The sequence below is a fragment of the Lonchura striata genome, chromosome 12 (genome assembly GCF_050655825.1).
Source record: "Lonchura striata isolate lonStrDom1 chromosome 12, ASM5065582v1, whole genome shotgun sequence".
In the NCBI taxonomy this organism is placed as follows: domain Eukaryota; kingdom Metazoa; phylum Chordata; class Aves; order Passeriformes; family Estrildidae; genus Lonchura; species Lonchura striata.
The window spans coordinates 17,387,755-17,415,303 of NC_140714.1; the positions used below are offsets into that span (position 1 = coordinate 17,387,755).

The 27,549-nt window shown below is 48.5% G+C and overlaps 1 protein-coding gene across 5 annotated transcripts in view; it reads right to left on the bottom strand.

Annotated features, from left to right (window-relative positions):
- The window catches only part of RNF123 (ring finger protein 123), a 47,933-nt gene extending 22,398 nt beyond the window's left edge, over positions 1–25,535 (bottom strand). For 2 of the 5 annotated variants that reach the window (XM_021529179.4, XM_085590730.1), the window contains exons 1-28: positions 25,440–25,535; positions 23,054–23,251; positions 21,947–22,031; positions 19,887–19,966; positions 18,992–19,089; positions 17,781–17,835; positions 17,362–17,447; positions 16,534–16,620; positions 15,988–16,055; positions 15,057–15,182; positions 14,259–14,373; positions 13,370–13,474; positions 13,115–13,240; positions 11,858–11,950; positions 11,592–11,665; positions 11,038–11,155; positions 10,464–10,563; positions 9,958–10,019; positions 9,797–9,868; positions 9,001–9,121; positions 8,080–8,181; positions 6,790–6,896; positions 6,083–6,281; positions 5,317–5,462; positions 5,046–5,129; positions 4,629–4,736; positions 1,873–2,050; positions 119–193 (exon numbers count right to left, since the gene is read on the bottom strand). In XM_021529179.4, the coding sequence (XP_021384854.2) occupies positions 119–193; positions 1,873–2,050; positions 4,629–4,736; positions 5,046–5,129; positions 5,317–5,462; positions 6,083–6,281; positions 6,790–6,896; positions 8,080–8,181; positions 9,001–9,121; positions 9,797–9,868; positions 9,958–10,019; positions 10,464–10,563; positions 11,038–11,155; positions 11,592–11,665; positions 11,858–11,950; positions 13,115–13,240; positions 13,370–13,474; positions 14,259–14,373; positions 15,057–15,182; positions 15,988–16,055; positions 16,534–16,620; positions 17,362–17,447; positions 17,781–17,835; positions 18,992–19,089; positions 19,887–19,966; positions 21,947–22,031; positions 23,054–23,135 (2,752 nt within the window). In that variant the 5' untranslated portion in view covers positions 23,136–23,251; positions 25,440–25,535. Of the gene's footprint in view, positions 1–118; positions 194–1,872; positions 2,051–4,628; positions 4,737–5,045; positions 5,130–5,316; positions 5,463–6,082; positions 6,282–6,789; positions 6,897–8,079; positions 8,182–9,000; positions 9,122–9,796; positions 9,869–9,957; positions 10,020–10,463; positions 10,564–11,037; positions 11,156–11,591; positions 11,666–11,857; positions 11,951–13,114; positions 13,241–13,369; positions 13,475–14,258; positions 14,374–15,045; positions 15,183–15,987; positions 16,056–16,533; positions 16,692–17,361; positions 17,448–17,780; positions 17,836–18,991; positions 19,090–19,886; positions 19,967–21,946; positions 22,032–23,053; positions 23,252–25,439 lie in introns of those variants that run through there. The other 3 variants (XM_085590731.1, XM_085590729.1, XM_085590732.1) reach the window with 2 other exon arrangements.
- Between the last annotated feature and the right edge of the window lie 2,014 nt (positions 25,536–27,549).

Genomic DNA, 27,549 nt, shown 5'->3' on the forward strand with positions numbered 1-27,549 from the left:
CACAAGCACTGAACAGATTCAGCAGACAGATCCCAGTAGAACCCTGGTGAGCCACTGGCAGTGGCACTGGCCAGACCTGTGACATTATCACCCCAAAAGCACAGGAATGCAGCCTTACCTGTGCCCACAATCCTCGAGTCAGCAAAATGCTTGGCCAGGATGGCAGCAAGGCGCATAAGGGTCTCTTCATAGCCTGTAAGACACAGAGGGAGCAGGGTCATGGCAACAGCCTGAGAGGCAGCCCTGTGATCCAAATGGTCCCACGGACATAGCACAGGCCATGGAATGAACTTCTGCTACAGCTAACTGCAACTTAGTTGTGCGTCCAATTGTCAAAACAGTGAGCTGGGAAGACACATTCACTTCTAGGAGAGCAGAGATTGAAACAGTTATTTAGGGAAAGATAAAACCATGCAATAGAGGTGGATGACAAGGGAGAAGTGTCTGGTGCAGAAGAGGCTGAGCAACACAAAAAGCACCCTAGGTCTATGCAGAAATGTCACGTCCAGCCTGCATGCACTGTAGAAATTGCTACTGCTCAAGTCTGCTCTTGCCCAAACAAGAGCACTTCAGCTATGTCCTGTTGGTAGTAACAGAAGTTTTTCTTATCTTCATGGGCTCTGGAAAGCACATAACTATTTTCTAAGAGCTCAGAGAGTTCATTTAGTCAGAAAAGCACAGAATGTGCACAGACGGAAAATCCACCTAAACACAGACTCTTGGCGTCAAGTGGGTGGTCATCTACATAGGAACATCTTCAAATCCCAGGGGAATTCGAAAGCAGTCCCAATTTCTGCACACATGGTGTGGGAACTCAAAATGTCTCTCAGACATTTTTAGAGGTTCCAGGCCTTGGTCAGAAGCATTCTAGACCCTGGCAGACAGCTGAAAAACAACTGTGATTTTGAGTTTGAGCCATGGAATGAATTACCAACTTTGGAGGTGGAACAAGCAATCACAAAAGGTTAGATAGTATAGTAAAAGTAGTTACAAAGTAGAGGGGAAATTTTTTTAGTATTGTACAGGGGGGTTTTAGCACATGTACAGGGGGGTTTTCACTTTGTACATGGGGGTCAGAAGTTCTAAGATGGAGGAAAGTGGGCTGAACCCATCCTTCTTCCTTCTTCTTCCTTACCTCCATGTTCTTGGTGATGTTGGCACTCACAGATTGGTTTAGAGTAGAAAAACACTTGGTAACGTAGGTAATAGGTATTGGGGAATAATTGTAAACATGTTATACGTAATATATCATATAAAAGATAGCAGCAGCCCTGGGCGGGGGGAGAGACAAAGAAGACAGCAGATAGAGAGGATGTCAGGGTGTGTGTGTGCCTCTACCCAGGCCACTGATCAAATAGCTGCAGTCCAAGAACATAATCTGTTAGATAACTAGCAATAAACTGCCTTGAGACCGAACAGCTAAGCCTGCGGAGTTTTTCTTTGGAAGCACGGGTTGGAGGAGGAATTTCACCACCACATGTGGCCCCAAAACAAGGCTGGGGTTCCCACAACATGGCACATCCTCTCCCACCCAGAAACCAGAAGGCCATGGTAGAAATTGCTGAGGCAATCACATCTTACAGCACCCCAGCCCATTCCTGATACTTCCTTGGAAACACAATCCATAGTTGCCAGTAATTTTCACTACAGCCAGTTCTGTGACAGCTTCAGACGAGGCATGGGCTCCCTTACCTGAGCACAGTGACCACAGCTCACCACCTGCCCCACAGCTCAGACAATGCACTGGTGCAGCACATCACAACCAGGAACGGACACAGAAAGGAAGATGCCCAACTACAGCTGCATCATAACTATGTGGCTTGCTTTAGATTTTATCAGGCCAGAATCAGGAAGCTGTCCCCATCCCCTCACCTGGAAGGTCCTCCATGCTGTTGACAGGGCTGAAGTAGTTCTTGAGTGCACTGTAGCTGTTCATAGCCACGCTGAGGTAGAATTCTGGCATGAAAGCGAAAAGCGAGCCCGTCCTGTCGCCGTGCTCGATGGTGCGGATGCACACTCGCAGCAGCCAGTAGATATCCTGCATCTTCTCCTGCCCAGAAATAACACAATTCCCAGTCAGCTGACAGCTTCTCTTGGGAGAAACAACAACCAGCATCACACTCAGACCTCAGAAACATCCCCATATTTTGAGATCTTGCTCAGACATCTTACTGCTCTAAGATCAGTAACCAGAGCTGTGCCTTGTCTTTCCATAAAGCCACAGAAGCGACATCTGGAAGAAACAATCAGAGATCTCTACACCAACCTCAAGCACAGGGCATGACACCCACCAATGTGACAGTTTTGTCTCACCAAGCCTTGAGACCCTCCAAGCACCACTCCTTACCAGGGCATATGCAACCACACAGGCCTGGCAAACAAGCATGTGAGTTTTGATTTCAAGGACACTGCTGAAGGAAAGCAGGCACTAACACTTTCCAGAAATCTGCTGGAAAGAAAGCTGGTCCATTGTAGGGATTTAAATGGGAACAGGCTGAAAAGCTCACACCAACTCAGATCTTTGCAATAGGCAGCCACAGCCTTTCAGGTTCTGTGCCAGCCATTCAACCAGATTTACTGTCTCAAGGAACATCAGCCTCTTGTCTCTCTAAACAACAGAGGGTCCTAAATTAAAAACAGGAAATTTAAGGTCATCGACATAATTTTAAGCTATAAAAATGGGCGCCGCCGATGCCATAAAAAAAGGAAATTTTATTTCATATCCTTCCATGCCAAGAAATAGCATAAGCAATAGCTACTTGCATAAAAAGAGATGGAGAAGGGTTACACTTCTAGTTTAAGAAAAAAATAAAATCAGAGGTTCAGATAAAGCATTTCATTTGCTAAATGTCTTTTCTAAAGTATGTTGTTACCATCTTTGGGAGATTTTCATGGGTTTATTCTGTAAATTAGGCTGAACTAGTATGAATCAACTAAACTGACTAACAGACATCTTTTTCTCAACACTGACCCACATCTCAGTCAAAGTATTACTTCCAGGATAAAAAACAACTGTGCAGAACAACATTAAGGTTAAAAAACCTGCATTTGGCTTTAAGATTTGATAACCTCAAACATAATTTCAGGTATTGCCAAGCTAGAAGAAAGCCTACACCAAGAGGATACAAAGATGTGATTAGCCAGTGAGATAGATAAATACAGTGTTGCAATAAAATAAGCTGTAATTCCCACTGGGATGTTCTGAAGGCAGAATTATATGCTTTAAAACTATGAGTGTTTTTAAGCAGTAGTACTCCCTTTTGTCTAATTTTGAATCCTCCAGAATAAACCAGTGGCTAATTCCCTCGAGGAAGGAGCAGCCTCTGCTATGCTCTGACACCTCAGCACAGAGCATGACTCGGCCCCTAGACAGAACCAGGCTCTTTCTCTCCAACAGCAGCAGCTGTAATAATACAGATGAGATCCTCCAGTGCACACAGCTCCCAGAGATGCAGGAGCTGCTGGATGGATGCCTCCATTGGGAAAGAGCAGGGACTTGAGATGACTGTGAGATGGAGCCCTGAAGATACAGGCTCCTCAGCGCAGCCACATTCCACAAGCTCACTGGGCCCCTGGGGCACATTCCTGCTCTCCCTGTGGGCCATGCAGGCCAGGATAGCAGCACAAGCCACAAACAGGGAAGGCTGTAACCTTCAGTCCCAGATGCTGCTGATTCATCAGGAAAGGTGACACTGCAGTCCTGGTTTAGTATGACAGTGGATCATCTAGAGACATGAATAGGGTTTCTGCGTGGGCCAGCACAGTGATACCTGCAGTGCACCCTGGCAATGCTCCTCAGCCTTTCCAGAGCAATCTGGGAAGAAAGGATTATTTTCTGGCAAGCACAGGCTCTGCTAATGCAGCTGGAGAGCTTTTGCCTTGCAATCCTACTCGGGAGGGAAGGAGGGGACAAGCAAAGAGCTCGTGAGTCAGGATCAGCTACTGTAGTTCTGCCAGGTGTGTTCACAGGAACTCTTCTTCCCCTCCCTGTTTACATCCTGGGACACACAAAAACCACAAAGAAAGATAGGGCAAGGCAATGTAAGTCAGGAAAAATCAGCAAAACTGAGAAAACAGACCAGAGCTTTCATCCTGCAAAATCATTAATTTGGGGGAAAAGGGACAACCTGTGTAAATAGGTACTGCATCAGTAAATGTGGAATACACACTCTGCATAGGAGCCAAGTGAAGAAGGAAAGAACACTTGAACAAGAACCCCCTTGACTTGGATCCCACAGGTTACAGGAAGAGCTGCAGTAGTGAGATCCCCCTGTGATACAGCACAGCTCAGGGAAATAATGTACAATAGCCTCTATCTTCTGACATGTCTTGAGAGCTGAATCTCCCTTTGATCTGCACCCTTTTGCCCGCAGTGCCCTAAGGGAAAGCCTACAGCACCATGTAGAACTCAGATCAGACTGAGCTGAACACTATGGGACCTGGGGATCAGGAGAGCAACTAAGCCTAGAAAGGAGTCTCCGATACACAACATGGGAAAAAGCAGCCCCAGAGATCACTGACATTGCTTCAATACCAGGAAAATGACACCTGTGACATGTGAGCCAAGCAGCAGAGATGCAGAGGCTCACTGGTCTCCTTTCAGCTGCTCATGTTATGCTCCTGCCCACCTTTGAATAAATGGTGACATTTATCCAAGCGAGGCGCCGGCTCAGGTGGTTGAGCTTCTCAGAGAAGACCTTTTGGCTCTTCAGCAGTTCCTCATGGATGTCTCTCCTCTGAAAAGAGTGCAGAGATGTGAGGGCAGATGTCACTGCCATTTATAGCATTTTTTTTCAGATGCTGGACAAACAATGAAAAAGCATATATCACCTTGGGGCTAGCTGGGGAGTACTGGCAGGGGCGAAAGGGGTCAGCAGCCTTTTTGTGGAGGGAGTGGGACTCAGTGCTATAAAAAGCATTTATCAGACTCAGCTGAAGCCCACAAGGCCTGATGCAGATACTGGTACAGTTGGGCAGCAGGACTTTACCCTGTCAGATACTGAGGCTCTGCCAGAGAAGGAAGCTGGGAATCCACAGACACTTACCCTCTTTGGGCAGCGGCTGATTTTTTCCTCTGTGTCTTTCAGTGCCATGGCATATTCATTCACATCATCTGACACACCAACCATCTGAAAAGCAGCAGATTTCAGCAGTAAATAATGTTGTTTTTTTTTTCACCTAAACATACAAGCATACAGAATCCCAATGAAAGCTGGCAGAAGGACAGGGCACACACAGTCACTAAATAAGCAGAAGAGTCAGTGTGGAAGCATGGACATTGGGGGAATGGATTCCTGCACAGCACGTACCACTCACCTTTCCAAGCTGCTGGTGGACACTGAGGTTGTACATCATCACTATCCCATCCAGGACTTCCAGGAGGGAGTTCTCAGTGATGGGCTGGTCTGGCTCTTCTGGGGGTCTGCCCAGTAAGAGACCCTCGTTTCCATGGGTGCCTTCAACTGAAATGCATCCATCCCCAAGACAGGAAAGAAGTTCTTAGCATGGCATTTTGGCACCTCAGCTTCTGCCTACTCTTCTGTGAAGCCAAAGCCCTGCTGTGTCTCTCTAACATGGAACTTCTTCCCAGCCCATAGGATTCACCAGATACCACTAGATACCACACTATCACACCATTCTCATCTTGCTGCCTCCATCAGGCTGACCTGTCAGATCTGTTCAGACTGACTCAAGTCACCAGATTCCACCACCTCAAGGCCTGTACATGCTTCAGAGACCTGCCTGGTCCACCCAAACAGCAACAGCACTGCTGCTGCACACATTATCCTCTAGCCGGTCTGTCTTCAGAGCAAGGGTGGCTACAGCTGCCTCTGAACTGACTTCCTTGCAAAGTCTCACTGCATTTGGAGGAACAAAGGCAGCATCTCCTTACACAAAGAGGGGGACAACATCACCAGCGTCATGTTCAGGATGGCAAAGGGGTCTTTTGGGTGTCAGCATGCCCTGGGAATGGGAAGGAGCAATGCTGGCAGTAAGGAGATTGTGTTCCTCTGAGGAGCTGGAAGATGCCATCCTGCCAGGGCCCAGCTGGGCCATGCCAGCACACAGCAGGAGTACTCACTGTCCTCCCGTGTGCGCTGCTCCGCACGCAGCGTGAGCACTTTGATCTTCTCCAGGGTTCCAAGGGGCCGCCGTGGGTTCATCAGGCTGACGGCTGCCGTGCTCAGGAACCTGTTGGCCCGGCCCAGGGTGGGGGAGCTGAGCCAGGCAGGCCTGGCAAGAGCTCCACCAATGGCCAGGGCAGCAGACGGACGCTGGGACTAGAAGGAAATGAAGGGAGAAACAGTTCCAGCTGTGTTTGGCTGCCTGCTATTCCTCCCTTGACTCTGCAAAGACGTTGGTGTAGATGCACAGTGGCCACTGGAAGATGAGCAGGCAGGGTAGCAAATAGGTAAGTCCTTTCTCCAAGGGCACATGCCAGGCACAAACAGCATACCTGCACATCAAGAAGTTGCTCTGTCTACAGTTGCCTTGCACCTTTCCAAATGCAAGCACCAAGAGCTGCCATGGAGGGGAGGCAGCACATTCAGATCAGTGGGTAGTGAGAGCAGGGCACAGAAAATTTTGCTGCTCAAACTTGGTGCACCAAGGGCCTCACTGATCTCCAGTGACTCTTATCCAAGTGCAGCTGTTTATCTGGTGGCTCACAGACTGGTTACAGTCCTGGCCCAACCCTGCCTTGTTGTAAAGCAAAGCCTTTCTAGGCAGAGACCTAACTTGCTGCCCCACCACCAGGGTGAAGCACTGCAGGTGAATAACCCAACTCACCTGTGCTGCTGATGTTGCTGATTCCTCATCTTCATCAAGATCATCCATAGTCACTGCCTGCAGCTCCGCAGGGTCGATCAGGATGTTGGCTTTTGCAGCCAGGTCATCTGCACAGAGCACACCAAAGCAGCGATGAATGCAGGAGTCACTCTTTGCTTACCATGAGGAAGACTCATCCTCTTTCCCGCTTCTCAGCAGTAGAGAAGCAGTCAGAAAAGTTAGATGTGCTATCAGAACAAGCTCACTTGTGCCAAGCTTCCTTACAAGGAACAGATATGCCATTACAAAAAGAACACAGACCAAGCAGCAGCAGGTGCTGCCCTCCCAGGGCCCATTTCTGCTCCTGGTCTTACCAGCTACAAATAGGATAACTGAGGAGCCAAGAGACAACCACCAGGGCCAAACTGGACTAGTGAAGGAATGGCAGCTCTCTGCCTGAGACCATCTTCTAAGCATCCAGCTCTTCAATGCTGTCCCATGTTGTGTCCCAAAGTCACTAGGACTGAGACCCACACCAAGAGGAAGCCTATGCTGATGGCTACACTCTACCAAGCCTGAAGAATGTATTCTTTAGTCCATAGCTCTGTCTTTACAGCTGGCCAGGACACCTTGGTAAGAAACCAGAGGAGATAATGTGGCTCTCCAGATAAGTAATCTAATCTTAAACAGCCAGGGATCAACATGAGACAGAGAAAACGGTCCTTATCTTGCAAACACACTGGGGAAGGAGAAGAGACATCTGAGCCTAAGGCAAGCACCATGCCAGCCAGAAACCAGAGACAAACCAAGGCCAAAGAATGCCAAAGTGTTTCTAACCCTTGGCACAAGGCAAGCTTTGGAAGCCTAGTGCCAGAGGAGTGTGCTGCACACAAACACACAGCTGCAGTACAAACACAGGGCTGCTCCTCCCTGCCCAGGGTAATGAACCAAGTAAATCCTGGGCATCCTTCATGCCTAGCAGAGCCCAGCTGATGGTCAGTGCTTTGACAGCTCCCAACCCTTGGCTGTGGTGCAGCAAGAGCATCACACCAGAGGATGTTCCCAGACTATCCCCTTCCCTCCAACTGCCACATGCCCTATTCAGGGATACAAGCAGTAAACTGTTAACTTAAAGGACACTCCACCTAAGAGGTGCGGTGTCTTCTTCAAAGTAATTTAAATCTCATTAAAATTCAAGTTTCCTCTCCCTGAATTTAATCAAAATTCATTACCCACAGCTCCCTCCCTGGAATGTCTTGCATGAATTCCATCCAAGACCTGGATTCAGGTATTGGCAATGAGAGCACTTACCTTTCAGAGTCTTCTTAAGATGAGACAAAAGACCTCCAAGTCGTTGAAGGTCAAAATAATCCACCTTTCCATTATAGAAGAGTTGAGGAGGGACATAGGCCTCTAAAACAGAGGAGGAGATTAGTATTTTTACACAAGTGGTAAGATTTGGTTTTTTGAGAGATTTGTTTTTTTCCACCTGCACAGGATGTACGAAGTCATGGAACGGCTTCTAAAGCAGACCCCAGGACTCACATTTAGGACTAACATTTAGGGACAACCTTTGTTGTAATAAAAGCATGGGCCATTAAGGCAGTGGTGATTTCCACAATGGAGCAAGCATTAGATCTATGCAGAAAGAGGAGCAACCAATGGCCATCCACAAGACTGCCAGCACTTCCTCCCTCCAGCCACAGTCACAGGGGTAAATTGGATCATTAGATAACTTGGCAGCTCTCCACCTGGCTACTCCAGCTCTGCCACTTAGTCCCACAGGGATAGTAAAGCACTTACTGAGTCTAGAGAAAAGGTCAGCCTAAAGTAAGGAAAGAGAATACCAGCAGGATTTAAGGGTGGGAAAGCAACTGGCACTAATTTAGTTTCCCCTTATTTCCACAGTTTGGGGACTCCAAAATCAGAAAAATGTCTTTCCTGAAACTCTGACTAATCAATCACTACGCTGCCCTTCCACAGACCCACAGTCAATAGTGGACCCTGCTCCAGAGCAGATAGGGGAATGGCAAACAGTACAGGTGTCCTTTTGCAAGTCTCAGATCTGGATGCTAACTGCAATAGATCAGCACACAGGAACTTCCCAAGGTGACAGAAGGCTCAGGCACCCATTAGAGACATTACATTTCCAACATCCTGGAAAGCACTGCCAAGAGGCAAACCTTGTCCTAATCACAGAAAAGCCTGCAAAGACTCTCCCCCAGGCCTTACCTTCACTGCTCAGGGAAGCTGGGGTCTTCGCTTTGTGGCCATCCCAGAAGTAGCGCAGGGCAGCGATGAGCCGGTGCAGGAAGCACACCATGTACTCTGGTGGGCACAACACAGCCAAGTTCTAGGGCAAGAATGAGAATCCAGCATCAGGGCAGGTGTGAAAGTGCATCTCAGGCCAAAGGGCTACATGGAGCAGGCAGAAACTTTTGTGTTCTCAGCCTTGCTAGCATCTCTAGCTTACAGCTCTGGCAGAGAGCCCAGACCTGATGGTGGGCAGTAGTTTCCACCTCTAGGAAGTCCTGGGACACCTCTGTCACTGGTCTGACAGAGGATGAAGGATAACACACATTCCATCATGAAAGATGGGGATGAACACAGGGATGCAGGTGAAGAAAGGGTTTCCTACACAGAGGATGCCTGCCTCCCAAAGCCTCAGGCCAACAGCCTGACCCAGGGCCAGAGGAACAATCCTCACCCAGGCAGTGAGGCAGATGCCAGAGCCAGCAGCCCCACTGTGGCAGAGCACTCCACAGCCACACTCCCCGTGGGCCTATAGGAGGAAATTCAGCTCCCACCTAAGACTTTCCAAGGACCACTTTCCTATAAATCACTGCACAGGACTTATCTAACTTGCCTGGTTTCTAGCCTCAGATCTCCCCCTCCTCATTCCTTGTCATATCTAGACCTCAGTGGATCAACTAGGGGAAGCAGCTGGCCAGAAGGGGAGAGTTCCCAGCCTGAAGGTGCAGAAAGCCCCCTGTGTCAGACTTGCAGGAAGGCTGGCCCTCTGACTTACCCCTCTGTTGCTAGCGTTTTCCTGAAGAAACTTGCGGAACTTGTTTAGGAAGATGTATCTGGAGGCTTCCCCCTGGCAGAATTAAAACCAGGTGGTAAATCTAGGATTTACAAAGCACATCACATGAAGATATTGTCAGAAAAGACCCATAGAGTGCTTACCCCTCCTCTGTCCTTGTTGTTCAGCAGCAACTTCAGAATCTGAACCTGGAGACCTTCCACCACTAAAAGTGGGACACAGATCTGCCATCAGAAAACTAGCACTGGGAGGAACTACCCCTCTTACCTCAACTGCAGTACCCTGTCCCCAGGAGAAACCCTGTCCCTCCCCAGCACGGGGAGTCCAGGAAGAACCAGAGACAGCAGAAAGCTAATCCCACCACTGAGAATTTTCTCCTCCACTATCTAGCAAGAAATTAATCCATAGCTAAAAAACAATGCATAGGTTTGTTCCTGCCCCATCAAGGTGGGCTGCAGGTCTGTGCAGTGGGGTCCCAGCACTCCTAATATGCCATCAGAACAGAGCATGGCTGGCCCCCACCTCTGCACCACAGCCTGTCCTGGCAGGAACACAGCTGTACTTCACATGGTGAATGGGATTTAGAAAAAAAGCTCCTGGCTGCACAGAAGGTGTGAAATCTTGGCAACTTCCCTCCTTTCCCACAAACCTTCAATGCGTTTCTTGAGCCGCTGGCAGCCTCTTTCATATGCCCGACGCCTCAATCTCTCCTCAGCACTCTCCTCCTTCACCTCTTTACTCTCCTTGCCCTGATTGGGGACAGACACTGATTAGTAGGAGAACATTACACAGGGAAAATTTCTTGCCAGAAATTCCCTTAAACAATGCAAAATGGAGAGCAGCAACTCCCTGAAACAATGTGTCAGTGTGTGACAGCAGCTGGCAGGACTCTTATGCAGGTCTCCTCCAGCCTTGTAATGAGTAGTGGCAGGAGATCTTTTGAGGATGATCAATTCCTTAAATACTGTGACGTTCGCTTCCAAATCTGTTGCCACAGAAAACTGTCCCCCCTCCCCTGTCTGAGCACCACACCTCAAACATACTCTCTAAGGGGACAAAAAAGATGACAAGGGGATGGAAAAGCTCAAGCACTCAAACTGTAGGACCCACCAGTGCTAACACAGCTGGAAATAGGGACCATCCAACTTCCTCAGCCAGAAAAAGATGCAAATGGCAGGCAACAACATTTCCTCAGCCTCCTCGGTGGAAGTGCCTGTACTCACCTCCTTGGTGAAGCGGTTTGGCCACCACGTGGTGGGAATGAGCTCCTGCAAACCTGCCTCCTCCACACGCAGAGGGCTCTTGATGTAGAAGAACACAACTGAACGGAGCACATCGAAGCTGTGCTGGAGTTAAAGCAAGCACAGAAGCTACAACAGAAGGGACAGGGCATATCTCCAGAGCTGTAGTGAAAGACTCCTTTCCAAACTACGACTGCAAGATCCAGAGGCCTCTGGAGAAGCCCCACACAGCTATCACAGCAGCTGTTGAAATGCTACCACAGAGCTGGACTGCTCTGAAAGTGCAGTCCAGTCTAAGGATATTAGAGGTCAGGCAGATAGAAATCAGTCCTGTGTGTTACTAGGATGTGAACTATGCAACACTGCTCCCTCCCCTCAAAGCATTCATAGGAAATGGTGTCAGGCAGAGGAGACCTGAGAAATGACCTCTCAAGACAGGGTGGCTTCTACCTCCCTGGACCTACAGGTCCTTGAAGTGTCCTCAACTGCATTATTGAGGGAAGGGAATCTGAGACAGGAGGAGACACAAAGGATACAGAACATTGCTGAGTAGGTATTTCCTAGATTTCTCATGCTTCAAGACTGCAATGGTGAGCCGGAGGTAGTGGATCTAGGAAAATAGAAGAAACAAAAGTGACTCCATCTGCAGAACACACAACTCTCCAATAGCTACCGTGTGACAGAACTGCCATCTTTGGCTCAAACTACTACAGGATCCAAAACATCATGTACCTTAGGGCAAGGGGACACAACAGAAGCTGGCTAGTCACAGATTCCTGGGAATTCAGAAATGTAAACTCACTTGTAATCCCAGGTCTGGGATGATGGGGGAGAACCTGTAAGCCCGCAGCAGGGACATCAGTAGCTGCTTGAGGCACTCATGCACTTCATACTCCTGAGAAAATAAGAAACATATTTAAGAGCAACAGCAAGGAGTCAGGAACAGCTATAGCTCCCAGAGTGAGATCTTGGAAGGAAGCATTCATTCCTGAACTGAAAAAGCAGGTGACCTGAACCCAGTGTCCCTCTGACTCCACAGGAGAGAGTCCAAGCAGAAGTTGGTGCCAGTGCTTTGCTACAAGGAAACAGCTTCTGCAGGAAGTCCAATCCAAAAGTCATCTACCAAAAGCCAAAGTACCAGGCCCTATTTGTTGGGCAGTCACCAGTCTTCTTACTCCCTGACTCTACCCAAGACACAGTGTTGGTAGAACCAACCCAGAAAAGAAAGAAGTAAGTCTTGGGTAAATGTGATGAGAGAAGAGTTGTCTATTTGAATTCAACTCATAGCCAGCCAGCAGGATGAGAGCCAACTCTTCCCACAAACACAGCAGTCCTACCAGAGGGTCCATTTTCACTGCTAAGATGGGGGGCTTGAAGGAGTCATGACATTTTTCTATTAAACTTCTCATGGCAGCTGGCTGGGCCAGTGCCCGCATCTGTTAACTGTTACCCCAAAGGGCAGACGTGCTGTCTCCAAGCAGATCCCCGGCAGTGACTGGCTCTGTGTAACCACCCAAGCACTCCAGCAGCAGCAGCAGCTTCCCAGCTGCTTCAAACGTGTCCCAGGAAGGAGTAAGCTCATCCAGCAGGGATAGGAAGGGAAGTTGGAGGAGGCTTTTCCCCAGCAGTGCTGGAGATGGTGAGAGTGCACTGCACACTTCTACCCTAGTCCCGCACACTCTGGTCGATTGCTTCAGCACGTGGCAGCACTTAAGACATCCACAAATACATATTAATAACAATCAGAATACTATTCTTATTGATAAACTTGATGTTTCCAGAAACAGGAAGTTATTCACCATCATCAGCTCCTTTAGCAGTAGGAGAAGCTTAGAAATGCCTGGTTAACTCATTGCCAGTGTCTGCATTCAACCCTCAGTGCCTGGGTGTGCAGCAGCAGCCGCCAGATGAGCTAAGTGAGAGGGTGGTCTACCACAAAGAAAAAAGAAGAGAAAGACACTGAACACCACCAGCATTTTGTAGGGAAGGCTCCTGTCCTCAGCACCTCCCAGAGTCTCCCTGGAATCCCTAGGGAGGAACCAGCACCCTACCAACTCACCTCCATAAGAAGCCACATGAGATCCAGCAGCTGCTGAATAAGGGGGTGGGCCTCCACTGCCCCTCCTCGCTCAAGGATGCTCAACAGGAAGGTCATGAGCACATCTTCCACCAGGTACACCTTGCACTGCAGACAGAGAGGCAGGTCAACATTCCTCCATGCACAGGCACTACCCAGCAAAAGCTGGGGATTACTTTGGCTAGCAAGAACAGTAACAAGCACTACAGAACCTGGCAATAGGCAGGCAAAACTCACCATAAGAGGGGAGAAATAATTGAAGATGTGAGCTAATGTAATCAACACTGTGGGTTCTCCTTGCAGCTGCCACATGGATGTGTCTTTCTCCACCAGCTTCCCCTCCTGCAATGACAAACCCAGAAAGACACACGGCTTGGATCCAGCCCAATCCACCTATACACCAGCAAGTGAATGAACCACATGCCTGAAGCAGCCACTGCTGCTGTCCCATGCCTGACTGCACCAAAAACCTTGAACGTGGGAATTCAGAATGCCAAAGAAGCCAGGCCTATTCCTCTGGAAAGCTGTAGTGAAGTCGAGATGTCAACCACGTGTGGCAACTTTGAAAATGTTCTTCTAAAAAAGGCTCAAGTTTACATGTTAATTTGTAAATGGGAAGACCTAGAGAGAAGGCCTAGCAAAGCCTTCATTCAAGCCAAGACCATAGCATATGGCATTCCCTATGCTTTGGGCATAAACAGATCATCCCTCATCCTAGTGGAAAACAGTGTTTCCAGCAAACAGTGCCACAGCCAAAACAATTCTCAAGGCAGATCTGCCAGAATTTCATCACATTACTGAATAGTAAAAAGCTTAGGATGTGAACAAACTGATTTCAAGGGTGGAAAATCAAATGCAGCAGTTGTGATCCTGACAAACATCACTTCTTGAATACTGGCAATGAAACTTCATAGGACTGAGAACAACAAATGATTTAAATTAAGTGCTGAAACTATCAGGAAGCCCATTTTGCAAGCCAGAGAGCTCCAGGGACATGCATGCCCTATGCAAGCATTTAGACTCTTGGGTGTATGGAAACATCTGAGCTGGCAGCATGTGCCAGGGAGAGCAGAACCACATTTCCCAGCATGGTGCCCCTCAGATCCACCCAGTGATGCCAGCCTACCGTCACATCTATTCCAATATGGATCACATTCTTCAAGTAGCCCAACAGCTTCCGAGCCTTCACCAGGTCTGCCACAGGAGGATCTTGCAAGGGCCGGTAACCTTCCACTGGATAAGTAGGGAAGTGTTAAGGGAAAATGCAATCTGAGCCTTTTGGAACTTCTTTTGTCTGTGCAAGGAAAGACTGCTTTACTTTGTACCAGTCCCAGTTCAAACCATAGTGCCTTCTACATGGATGATCCACTTCCTTAATACTGCAAGCAGAAAGTCTTTCACTTCTGCTTGGTGTGAAATACTTTTTTCATCAGAAAGACCTACTGCATCTCCCCCTATAGCCATCAATGGGCAAAACCAGGATTGCTCTGACAAGAGATCCAGGCTTCAGCATTCACATATCAACAGGCAACACTAATACGATGTCAGAAGTCCCATATGGCTGGGAGGTAAAAGAGATGAGTGACCAGAAGGCTCAGCAGCATATCAGCATTAGGGTTTCCAAAACTGCAGAGTGAGAATTTTGCAGGATCTGAGAGTCTGGGAGCAGGCAGGCCCCAGCTGTAGCAGCAGTTGCTGACTCAGAGCTGAAAGCAACTCTCGTTTCAGAAACTTGTGTTTGTGTCCTGGAATTCTGCTTCAGCTAAGGAGGTATTTGGCTCTTCTCTCCCTGACTAGCTGCACACAAGTGCTGACAGCAGAAAGTGAACTGCAGTCAGGTGTGTATATTCTACAGCTTCCAAAGATGGTCTCAGGAACAGGCTCTTCCCCCTTCAGACCTCCTCTCCCCACACCTAAAGGATATCGGAGTGGACGGCTTCCAAAGTTAAAAGCAACAGACTCTTTGAAGGAGAGGCTGATGGCAGGGAAATAAGCCATTCCAGCACCCCTCGTGATGTTATCAAAGGCAGTTCCCAGAGATATGCCATTCCTGAAAGAAGGAAAACCCACAAGGTTTCAGTCACAGCAGGAGGGGTCTGAGGTCAGCTGGGCAATACAAATATCAGCTTGCCAACACGGACACACCAGTCAGTCATGCCTCCTGTCATTCTTAACCTGGCACACACGCAAATGTCACAGCTCTGCTGAGTGACAACCACGGAAGTACAGGGTCACTCCCATTTTCATATCAGCATGGGAAGGCATGTGTGATAACTAAAGCAGCGGGATATTTTAAAGCATATGATTTTTTTGACTCATCTATTTGATGTTGGTGGCAATCAAGGATAATGCTTTCAATCTACTCCTCCATAAAAGATGACACCAACCACCTAATAGTTCTTAATTGCAACTGACTTATTGCATGCCAGGGCCAGAGAACAATTCTCATTGTGCATAGGAGCTGGAAGCTGGAGATTTATCAACCTTTTCACAGCTCCTTGTAAATTTAGGACAGGCAAGGCCTACACTGACTACAAAAGCATTCAATTAAAGCCAAGTGTGGCATTAAGTATCACAAGAGATGTCCTTCCCTCTAAAACCCTGGCAAACTTTACAAAGATTTTGTAGCTTGAACATCTTCCTGCCAAATGTTTTCAACTGAACTGAACTGAGACCAAACAACAAATTCAGACGGCTTCTGAACACAAGACAGAAAAACAAAGGCCGGAACTACCAACATAAAGAGGGGAGTGCAGAAATAGGGCTCAACAATCTGCTGAGCAGTGAGACAACCTTTCTGTTACACACAGACATACAGACATGAACAAAGCAGGGAATGAAGCAAAGATGCTTACAAGCAGAAAGCAATGGTGCCCTCATCAAGGTCTATCAGACAGCTGACGATGTCTCCTGCTGCCCAGGACTGCAGAAAAGGGAGAGAAGAGGTTAAACATATATTTCTAGGGTTTTCCCACATCACAAGAAAGACTGCAACCCAACCAATCCCTTGTGATTCAGGGTTAAAGAAGAGAGAGTTCCTTCTCCTAGCAGCTCACATCTTTTTCAGGCACTTCTAAAGCCCAGCTGGGATCTTTTTCCCCTCTGGCACGAGGAATGTACATTTATCTCAACAATGCACCATGCTCTGATGTACTACAGAGAACCAGAGCCTTCCAGGGACCAACAGCAGCACTAGGCTGGGAATCAGTCTGCTGGGGCTGCTAAACAAAGCACGGAGACAGCATGTCCAGCACCTCTAAAGTACAGACAAGTGCTGGTGCACAGACTGAAGGAGGGAGAAAGGCTTGAGGGCATTTCACAAGGCCCAGCAGAATCCAGTGAGCAGGAATCACCTGCTTTCTGCTTCCTTTCCATCCCATTCCTGAAGGACAGCTACTCACTTTGCCATAGTTTGTAGTAGTCACGTTCCACTTGCGCACCCTGTTTCCATCATAGGCATACGAATCTGGCGTGTCCCCAACGCCTTCCTGCACCAAAGTATGAAAGAGGAGACTCAGACCAGACCAGGCATAGAGGATTCCTCTCATTGCAAGAGAACCTTTAAGAGGGAGACCAGTAGACAGTGAGAGCAGTTGACAGCACACATGCTCTGCCCTGGGAAAAATCCTCACTCTAGGAATTAACCAGTGGCCTGTGATCTTTGGTTCAAAGAAATGCACCACTCCCTACTTATTTTTGGGTTGGAAGAAGAGTACGGGCATCCAACACTTCTCATTTCTATCAAAGCAGCCCCGCAGGATGTCCATCACTTCCTCTCTCACACACTGCAGAGTGACAAGTTAGTGAAATTCTGCAGCTGACATCCCTTTCCAACACCAAAAATCCCACCCAGTTGAAACAACATTTCACCCTCCCCTGGACAAAACCAGCCCTGTAGCACCAGCTGCTGAGGCCCATCCCAAGGGACAGGCTGCCAGCACTGCAGACACACACACTTTCTGGGGAAGATACCAGCTGAAAGTAAACATGTAGCAGTTCTATGTGCAGCAAGAGCACATCAACACACCCAGCACAGACTTTCTCACTGAGCACCATTCTGTGGACACAGACCTGAGTGTCTTGTAAAGACTCTTAAAATAGCAGGCCTGGCATTTTGTGTGCATGTATGGCATTTCTGGTGTGAATGCCAGCAGGGCACAGCACCAATTCAATGCTCTACACTGACCAAAAAAGCAGTGAAGGAGCATCCCCCAGAGTAGCTATACTACCTCCTGATTAAATCTGCAGTTGAGAGTACACCAGCCAATCTGCATGAGTCCCTGGGAGGAGATGAGCACCTCATAAATCCATTTCCCTGAAAGAAAAAGAGAAAGAGATGCCACGCAGTGAATTCTTGTCCCCTAGCTTGTTGTTAGAGAAGCTGAACCTGACAGTGCTCCCACAGAAATACATGCGGCACACAAAAGAGGTTCAGGACATTTCCAGGATTCCCCTCCCACCCTTTTACTCTGGCATCACACAATCCCCCATCCTTCTAATTCCCTGGAGAAGTTCAGTGAATGAACTGGGGAAGAGGGTGCTTAAGATCTGGAACATATTCAAGATTTCCTGAGTTGTCCAGTTGTCTAGCACCCCATACACTCCTCCCAGGGTCTTTTCTCAAAGCAGTACTGGTTTATCTCCTTACCTTTATAGACACATGTTGTGGCCCTGATGGACCCAAAGTTACTGTGGCCAATTACCTGGACCAACAAACAAAAGGTATTTTAAGGTCAGACAAAAAGAGAGGCTTGTTCAGTCCTTCCATTCTCTCTGTCCTAGTACTCAAAACCAAAGCAAGATGGAGAGCTGTTCACAAGGACAGTATAGGGGCAAGAAGGGACATCTTTCCCACCCCAGCAGCTGTATTTGGAGCCAGCTGGTCCCAGGGAATCATTCAAATCCCTCTCACAGCTCATCTGTACTTGATAAACCCCAGTGCAGCACCTAGCATGGCAGCAGTACAAGGACAACATGTTGATAGGTTCCCAGTGAATTGGCACAAAAGTGTATACAGCAGTGATTATGATATGGGAAAGATATCTGAATGCTGGACAAGTTAGAACAAGACTATAGATTCAAGGTGTCTAGAACAAAGGCCAGGGTTGGCAGGTAACATGCTGACTGGAAACGGAACCGTGTTAAATCCTGACTCTTGCTATCTTGGGACAGACCATGAAGAGGAAATTAAAGTAGGAACAAGGAATTCACAGACAAGCCAGTCCAATCCATTCTGTGGTCAATTCTAGGTACAGCCAAAGTAATCTACAGCAGGTGGTTAAAGGGAAAGGGGAGACCAGGGCAGTCTGATTTGTTAGAGGCTATAAAGCAGGCACATATTAAGGAGGGAATCAGCTCAAGAGGAAGGGATGTGCTTGCTCAGTGAAGGGGTGGAAGGAGTGCAGAAATTACTGAAGTAGGAAAGAGTTAAACTCCAGTGGATTCTTTCAGCTGACTTTTTGCTAAGGAGCGAGCAGGTAATTAGTGAAAACAAAGGAAAAAGGAAAACTTTGGCTTTAGCCTCCTTCTAGCCTTTAAAGAAGACTAGAAGGAAGGAAGAGGCAGCCTGCTAGAGGGAGGGACAGGAAAGCTGGCTGCTTAGCCAAGCGAGCCCCTGGGCCAGGGTAATCCTTCACTTCCTCACAGCCCCACTCAGACCTTGCTGAAACTTAGGGGTACTGCTAGACTGTTTCCCAGGAGAGCTCATTTCCTCCAGGATTCTGCAGCTTTCAGGGCAGACTCCATTTACACATGCTACAAAGCCACTGACAGGGATCTACTACTAAGAACAAACCAAGAAGCCCTAAGTGCTTTTAGTCCCACAAAACCATTTTCTGCTGTGTCCAGCAACACACTCACCCCCAGTAAGTCATCATCGACCAGCAGGAGCCCCTCAAAGCCGCTAGTGTGGTCCAACACCACAGTGGAGGGACCGAGCCGACCCTCTGCCACCTGATCTGAAACAAGAGTTGCAGAAAACCTGTTGGGCAGAGTTGTGCAGGATCCAGTGGACCCAGCTCACCTGCCAGGTACTTCCAGCCGGACTGTGACAGAACATGGATTCTGCCACATGGGAGAAAGATTAGGATAGTGTTGCCTATGTTAGACCCTGAGAAACTCAGAAAAGGAGAGAGATTTAAAAGAAAGTCATCACAGTGATTCAGCTATGCAGCACTCAGGACATATTAAGTTTTCCACATCACCTGAAAATTTTACTTTGACAAAATTCAAAGGCTGAACTCTGTGCCAAATATTTGGCCAACAGGTCACACTTTGATTGCAGCCAGCAAGAAAAATTTGCCTTTCTAGGAGGGAAGGAAGGTTGTATCTTGCCACATCCTGATTCATTCAGAGAAATTATGCTAGTAAGAACACAGGGTACAGGCTGAGGCCCAAAGTGAATACCTGCAGTGGAGACCAGTATGTCATTATTGTCAACAAGCCTCTGCATCTCTCACTGACAATAGCACTGCACACTCCTGGTCAAAGCAATGGCTCTGCGTATCATTATCAGTAAAATATCCCCAGAACTGCCTTTCCAGATATTTTAGCCTGGAAATCTGCCTCTATCTGCAAACCAACCTGCTGCAAGGCTCGCTGATGAGCCCCTCACAGGCAGGATTTAAAAGTACAATAAATTAGAGCACAAGGAGGCACAACAGCACTCAGGGAAATGCCTTTCATGATACAACTTGTCCTTCCCAATTAAGCAGCACAAGCAAGAAGCACAAATTGGACAGGCAGTATCTCCTACCTCTGCTGTCTTCAGAGCCATTCTCCTCTGACAGCAATCGCTCAAGGTGCTCCTGCAGGTTCTGGAACGTCAGGTTCTTCCTAGGGAATAAACACACAGGAGCTCTTACAAAAAGCTTTGTTTCCAATATTTCAAGAGTTGCAGCCCAGACCCATGTCCTGTGCTGAGACATGAACCATGAAGTTCTGTTGATCTGTTTCATATCATGAATCTAAGGAATTTGTTGCCCATTGTGTTGGGACAATGAATGAAGGAAGGACCAAACACAGCACAAACAAGCCAAGTAGTTAACAAAGAATCTTACAGTCTTCAGTCTGCTCAGGAGTGTTTTGTGGCAGTAAGAAAACCGTGGTAGAAGGCAGCAAGAAATCAACTGTACTGCCAATAACTATGGACATGACTTTGCTGCAGTCAGCATCACACAAACATGGCCTAAGTTGGGATTTGTCTTTTCCCCAAAATATTTTGCAATACAAAAGAAGAGAGAAGACCACAGCAGCAGCTGTAGCAGTTCAGACAAAGGTCAGGCTAGTCCAGCATCCTCTCTCTGTGAAAATAACTAAAATGATTTTGCTTTCAAACTGAAAATTTTCTCATGCATCCCCTTTGGGCCACTAATCTAGAGAACTTACTGCCCTTCCTTGGTTCTCTCCTTTCAAAGATAGTTTACTTAGCTGATCCTTGCACAAGAGCCTCCTTTTAGTAGTGAGAACCACTAGTTGTTCCTATCGCTGCTTCCCATTTCCAAAGCCATCTGGGAAACAACTTCTCACTTCTCCAGGACTAGGGATTTCCCTAAGACTGGTGAGAGACATTGTGAAAGCCTGATGGATGTGAAGATGCACAGAAGTGAAATAAAATAATCAATTTTGGTTGGCATGAGAAGGGTGGCTTCAGCAAAGCTGCTTAATCAGCACTGGCATGGAGGAGGAGTTGTGGAAGGAGAGTGGAAGAGCATGAGACAGGCAGAGAGATGTCTGCAGTGAGCTCCTCTATAAAGAATTCAGGCCTCTGAAGGCAAGATGTCATACCATAAAAGTTGCTCTCATATGGCAAATGTTATTTCCAAGACCTCTTTAATTGCTACTGGGCATTCTACCAAGTAGCCATGTCCAGGGAAAAAGGGTGGAAGGCAGAAAAAAAGAGAGACCAGTCCAACAAACTATCAGTTCTGTGCATTCAAGCCATTAATCACCAGAAATCAGAAATATTGAAAACCAAAATGCTCAGGCAGATGGAGTGTTCCAAGGCTTTCTGGCAGGAGAGCTTGTGGTAAAGTAACATGACCCACTTTGCCTCCCCCCCGCACCATCACCCCGGCTCACCAAGAGCCAGAGGGCCAAGAACTATTTATAGCAGCTCTGAGCAGTTGGAGCTGGCAGTCCTAAGTATAGCTGTGGAATGTGACCCCAGCCATGCTGCACTGCCAACCAACAGGAGCCACAGGCCTGACTCACACTGCCACACTCCTACCTGCCCTGAACCTGTCTGACTTGCCTCTGGCAAAAGAGATGCAAGAGGAATTATTTTCATCCAACACTACAAGTTTCTGGGATAAAAGGTGAAGAAGAACTGAAAATAAATAGGAAAAAACAGTCACTAAACAGGAATTTTGTGTTTCTCTTCCTTTGGTGACTCCTAATAAAAGTACCAGCAGGTCCACAGCCTGGAAAATGTATGGTATTGCAGGGATCAGTAACAGTCTTGCCTTCAGGTTACAGGGCACTATTTTTAATTCCTGCACCTGACACAGGTGCATTTTGCACTTCCTTACAAGCAAAGGGGGAACAGGAACAATCAGGTTAATGCCTCTTTATTTCAAAAATATTGCCTCATGAGGTGGTATATGGGATTTTTCATGAAAAAAAGAATCCTTCCTCACAAGCCCTGCAATTTGAAAAAGCCATTAAAGAGCAGACCTCAGAGTTGTTTCTGTAACATGGAGCTGCTGTGTTTTTAACAAAGATCACTGTGTGGCACTAAAAGATCTTTCCTTTCACGCAGTGCTGTTTATCTGGAGGTAGCATCACTTGCCACCTGGGCAGTGAGAAGTCTGATACCTGTAAGCAGCTGCAGGCTGGTTCCCGTCAGCACTGGTAAAGACTCGATGCAGATAATCATTCAGCAGCCTGCTGTTCACAATCCCTTGGGAGAAACAGAAAGGAAATAAGCTTAGAGAGTCTGGGGTAAACTCAAACATGAATTTCACATACAAGCAAGAAACTGGTAACTATGGGTAAATTATGTTCATGTTTGCTGAGCAACACAATGGAAGATGCAGCTTCAAGCAGTCATTCATCACCTTACTGTCCTCACCAGCAGAACTAGAGTCCAGCATTATTGGGTGCATCTCCCCAAAAAAGACTTTCCAATTTGAGCTGCTCTGCCATAGCAACTGGGAGCCTATAAATCGCTACACACAGGTGGAAGTGCATCCTCAGGAATCCTGCTGTGCTACAGTAACTCCAAAAGATGAAAGTAGGAATCCAATTTCATTACAAAAAAAAAATAAAATCTTAACACTACTGCAATTCCTGATGTCTTATTCATATTCAGGATGTCTCTTAACCGCATGAAAGATGCTGAGATGGAAAGGCTGCAGGAGCAGTTCACCTCGTGTAACCCAGAACCCTCTTTAATGATGTGTGCCTCACCTTCACTAAACAATGCTTAGTGTCACACTGATGCAGCAATCCTTGTTTCTGAGTGCAACAGTGCCCTCAAATTTGTGGTCTCATAAGCACACTTGTGCTGGATTGGTGATGCCAAGGAAAAAAAAAAAACAGACTGCCTGGCAGGTAGCAGATTTCCCAGAAAAGGATTCATTTGAGAATTTGACAAGCTGTTCATCCTGGAAGGGGAAGTCCCTAAATCAGATGAGTCTCAAATCAGATGGCAGGCAGGCAACAAAACATTCTCCAGCTTTATGAGGCAGGGCTGTGTGCTGAAGAAAAGGCTCTGTGACCTGAATTTCTGGAGTCATTAGTGCTGTAGGAATTCCAGTCCAAAATCTCATCTCACTTTGAGGATTTACTCTGTTTTAGCTGCCCTGCACCTCACACTACCAAGGTAACTGCAACTGGAAGGCAGCTGATTTCAAGCAAGGCAAGGGATACTCCCTGGATCCACACTGCTCCCGTTTTCACACGACATGTACAGGACCCTACCTGTGACCTTGGACTTCTCTGGCTCAGTGCTCAGCCTGTAATTCTTCCTTGAGAAAGCAGTCCCAGCACCTCTCGACGTCATTCTTCACAGGCACCACTTCCAGAGCAGACATAAGATGCCTAGACAGATGCCTAGATCAAAACCTTCTGGGGAGGATGCTACCTTTAGACTTCTCCCTTTCTTGAAGGTTGGTTTACCTGGATTAAACAACAGGGATAAGACATAAAATAGCCACGGTCCTTGCATGTCCTAATGACATTACACAAGAGCCCCAAACCAACTAACTGCCAACCCTGCTCTCTGTCCCACTGTTGTCCAACAGCTCAAAACATTCCCAAAGCAGATGAACCATTAAGCCACATTCCAAACAGCCACAGAAACTCCACTCCAAACAAAGGCACAGGCACAACCAAGCCAGAAACACAGGCAACCTTCACACCAAGCTGGGCCAGAAGCACTGAGCCAGCATAGAGGTACAGCCAGCACCACTGCCAAGCACCACTGAGACTGGAACCGCACCGCACTGCTGCTCCTGTCCTGACAACACTTCTGCCTTTCTCTCCCACTCTGTATTCTTTAGGACAGCAACATGTGCCTGGTTTATCTTCTGCTTAGCAGGTGTTTAGATTATTCCACTACCCAAAACAAAGAGAGAGGAAAAAGGAATGAGACAAATGCAGATGGACTGGACTACAATAGAATATCACTAACTACAAAGCGAAAGACCCAGCTGTCACGGACAAAAGCAGAAACAAGTAATATACAATAGTGTTTACAAGTGAAAATTTACCACGAGACTAGAGATTCAGGAACCTTCCTGGTACCACTAGAATGCTATCCCAGCTGACATGTGCCAGGACAAAAGGAATACATTCAAGTGGCTAGTTCCATCCAGCTTCCAAATGTAAGGTTATACCCCCCTCCTCCTTACAACTGCCCCAATAGCCACCCTCACTGGAAGACTCTCTCCCTGGACATCCATCTGTCAAAGCACTTTAAGAAACACAGAGCAACAGGAAGATGCAACAGGAGCAAAGGCTGCGGGAATTAAATGCTTGTTGTCAATCTCATGCAGAGCAGAAACTAAGGTGAACCCAAGAAAAGTCAGTGACTCCAGAAAAAGAGTGCCAAGTGACACAAGTGCCACAACAACTCAAAATCACATGAGCTTCAGCTAGACTTGGGAAAGAGTTTCCTAAAACCCCTTTCCTCAGGACCACCCCAGCACTCAGCAGTGGATCAATACTGCCCGGCCTCCCTCCTGCAGCACTGCTGAGCAAAATAGTAGGAACAAAGCAAAAACCAGCCTGGATCAAAAGCCCTGAATGATGTGTCAGGAACTCAAAACAAGAGACAAAACAATAATGAGAAACTCATCGTTTACTACCAAAGCAGAGCAGACAGCACAATGTGTACTATCCTAAAAGTACTCGACACATGACATGATTTCACCTCTGTCAGAACAAGTTAAAAACAGCCGAGGGCAGTCAGGAGTGGCTCTCCTAAAAGGCAGCCACTCTAGTAACCAGCGCTGCCAAAACAGCCTGAATGCCCAAGGCAGAGCATGCAGCACCGCCACACTGGCACCATATGAGATGCAGTGCTGGCACTGCTGCAGTGCCAGGGTGTTTGCTCAGCTGGAGCAGTTGTTGCTTTCAACAGGTCTGAGAAAGGGCAAAGCAGGGGGACACACATCTGCCTCAGGTGCGATTCACAGAAGCAAAGATGCCCTGCTCTGAGCGTGGCCTCGGGCTAAACTCCCTTCTCTTGGCAAAAGCAAGCAGCTTCCAGCAGCAGGGCAGAGCACACAACACAGGAGCAGCCAGAGCTGAAGTGGAGACGACTGGAGGCAGGCGAGGAGGCCGAGAAGCCAGGCCGGCCAACACAACTTTGGCAGCTGCCGGCCAAGCCCCGAGACTCGCAGCAGGCAAAGGGAAACAGCACAGCCCGACACGGACCACAGAACTGCCCTGCCTTCACCCCAGGCGTGGCACCTCAGCCTGCCTGCACCCCCAGCCCACAAACACCGGTGTGCGCCGTGCTCACACCCAGGAACCTGCCCCAAAGCCGGACTCACCCCACAGCTCAGCGGCGCCCCATAACCCAGAGGCAGCCCCTCAGCCGGGCGGCACTCCCTGCCAGCACAGACACCCCAAACCCGGAAGGACTACCATGCCCACAAACACCCCAGAGCCGAGAACCCCCTACACCTGCCTACAACCCGTGAGGCGCGGCAGCCACCCCCCGGCCGGGCGCCTCCCGCGTAGCCCGACGACACTCCCCGAGCTGGCCGTGCCCCGAGCCCCCCCGGCCCCGGGGCAGCCCCGCGCTGCCGGCACCGGGCCCCGCGCTGCCGGCACCGGGCCCCGCCGCCGCCGCACTCACCGCCGGCCCGGCCGCGCCGCCGCCGCCGCCGCTACGGCGACCCGCGAGGGCCATGGCGGGCGGGCGGGACGCGTTGCCGGGAGACGGGCGGGACTCTCTCGGCGCTCGGGCAGGGCCGCGCCGCGGTGCCCTCCCCCGGGGAAGGACCGGCGGCAGCGGCCCTCCGGTGCTTGTGTGAACTTCTCTCGAGGAAACCGAGCAGGGTCGGGGCCGCCGAGACGCGAAGCTCTCGGCCGTGGGGGTGGGCAAGCGGCCAAGGCCAGCCCGCACGAGGGAGGCCAGGGTAGGTGCTGCCGACCCCCAGGGAGACAACGACCCCAGAACCCGCACGATGCCCTTGGAGAGGGAGGAGGAGGAGGAGGAAGCCGACACATGAGCGTGGAGCCTCTCAGTGCACTTAATTCTGCCTGTGGAGTGGGATCAGGGCCAGTACTGGAGGACAGTCCACAGCAGGTCCTGTGGCAGTGTCCAGGCTGGCTGTGGCGATTCTGGGTCTGGCATTGTAAATGGGAGAAGTCTTGGATCCACATGTGCCCAGGGAGCATGGACTGGAGCATCTGACACTTTCAAGATAGAAACATAGATTCACAGAATGATTTAGGCTGTAAGGAACTTGAAAAATAATCTAATTCCACCTCCCTGCCATGGGCAGGGACACCTCCCATGAGACCAGGTTGCTCCAAACCACATCCAGTCTGGCCTTGAACACTTCCAGGGATGGAGAAGTCACAGTTTCTCTGGGCAACTTGTGCCAGGGCCTCACCACCCCCACAGCTTGCTGGCACCCAGCTCCAGCAGCCCCAGCACCACCAGCCAGCTACCATCAGGGTCTTCTTGTGTCTCCCCAGATCCAGAAGATGTCCAGCACCCCTGGGCCCATGTGGATGCAATACTGCTCCAACCTGCAGTGTTGGGCCCAGAATCCCCACAGGCAGCCCAGATGCCACTGCAGGACCTGCCAAGCACTGTGCTCCAGTTCTGGCCCTGGACCCCACTTCACCAGCACAATAAAGTGCACTGGGAGGCTCTCTTAGGCCTGACAAAAGTATCTGGCCACAGGACCATTACACTGGGTCACTGGGTACAAAATGCTCTCTGTCGTAAAGTTTGACCTTGTGTGGCTTCTCCTTGCTATTAAACCCAGGCCTCTTGCAGCAGACTCATCGAAATATAAAGGTTTCTGCCTGAGAAACAATAAGTTTGCAGTCTTTTTCTCTCCTAAGTTATGGGGAAATCACAACACCACAGAATTCAGTCACTCTTTCCATCTTAACACCAGACCCTGGGGCACCATGAAGCTGTAGACTTGCTGAACAATTCACTCATGGAAAGCAACAGAATTTCTCCACTTCTGTCAATGTTTACTTGTGTGCAAATACGACAACAACCTACTTGATACAGTTCTTGAGCTCACATACAACCTTCAGGTTAGGTATGGAAAACAATCCACAATTCACACATGCATTTGGTTATAGCATTGGTGGAGCTCAAGAAATAGCCTTTTCCTAGAAACTACCTTGGGAAAGCTCTTGAATTTGGCAGATCCTCCTAGTCACAAGTCTGGACCTACCCAAGATTTTGGCATACACTGCACCTGTAATCTAAGTCATGGTCAAGAAACTGTTCTGGCTCTTCAGCTGGATCCAAACAGAAGAAGAATTTGCCTGACATAAACAAGGGATTCTGTGTGGAAGAGGCCTGTGCCAGCCTCTGGATTGCTGACTATTTACCTCTGTCAATGCTCCCAAGTCATCTCCTAACACACCTGAGGTTTCTCTCCTGTGAGCAAGAGATTCTGCAATATACTAGGAAGCAGGTAGGGTAGGGGAAACTGAAACCTCTCCTTGAGATGCCTTCTGGAAGGCCTCAGAGGATGTCTTGTGAAGGAAAAAAGGCAACCAAAGGGAAGTACGGAGCAGAGGCCATTTACCCTCAGAAACTGAGAAGAGGGCTGCTTCATCAATCCTGCTGTAGCACTGTTTTGATCCAGAGGCAGGAGCTGTCCCTAGGGGAAGACAGACGACAGTAGGTATGGGCTCAGGTGGAGTACCCAGGCAGCCAGAACCTTTCCTCAGCCAGTATCAGACAATGCCTGGACAACAATCAGACA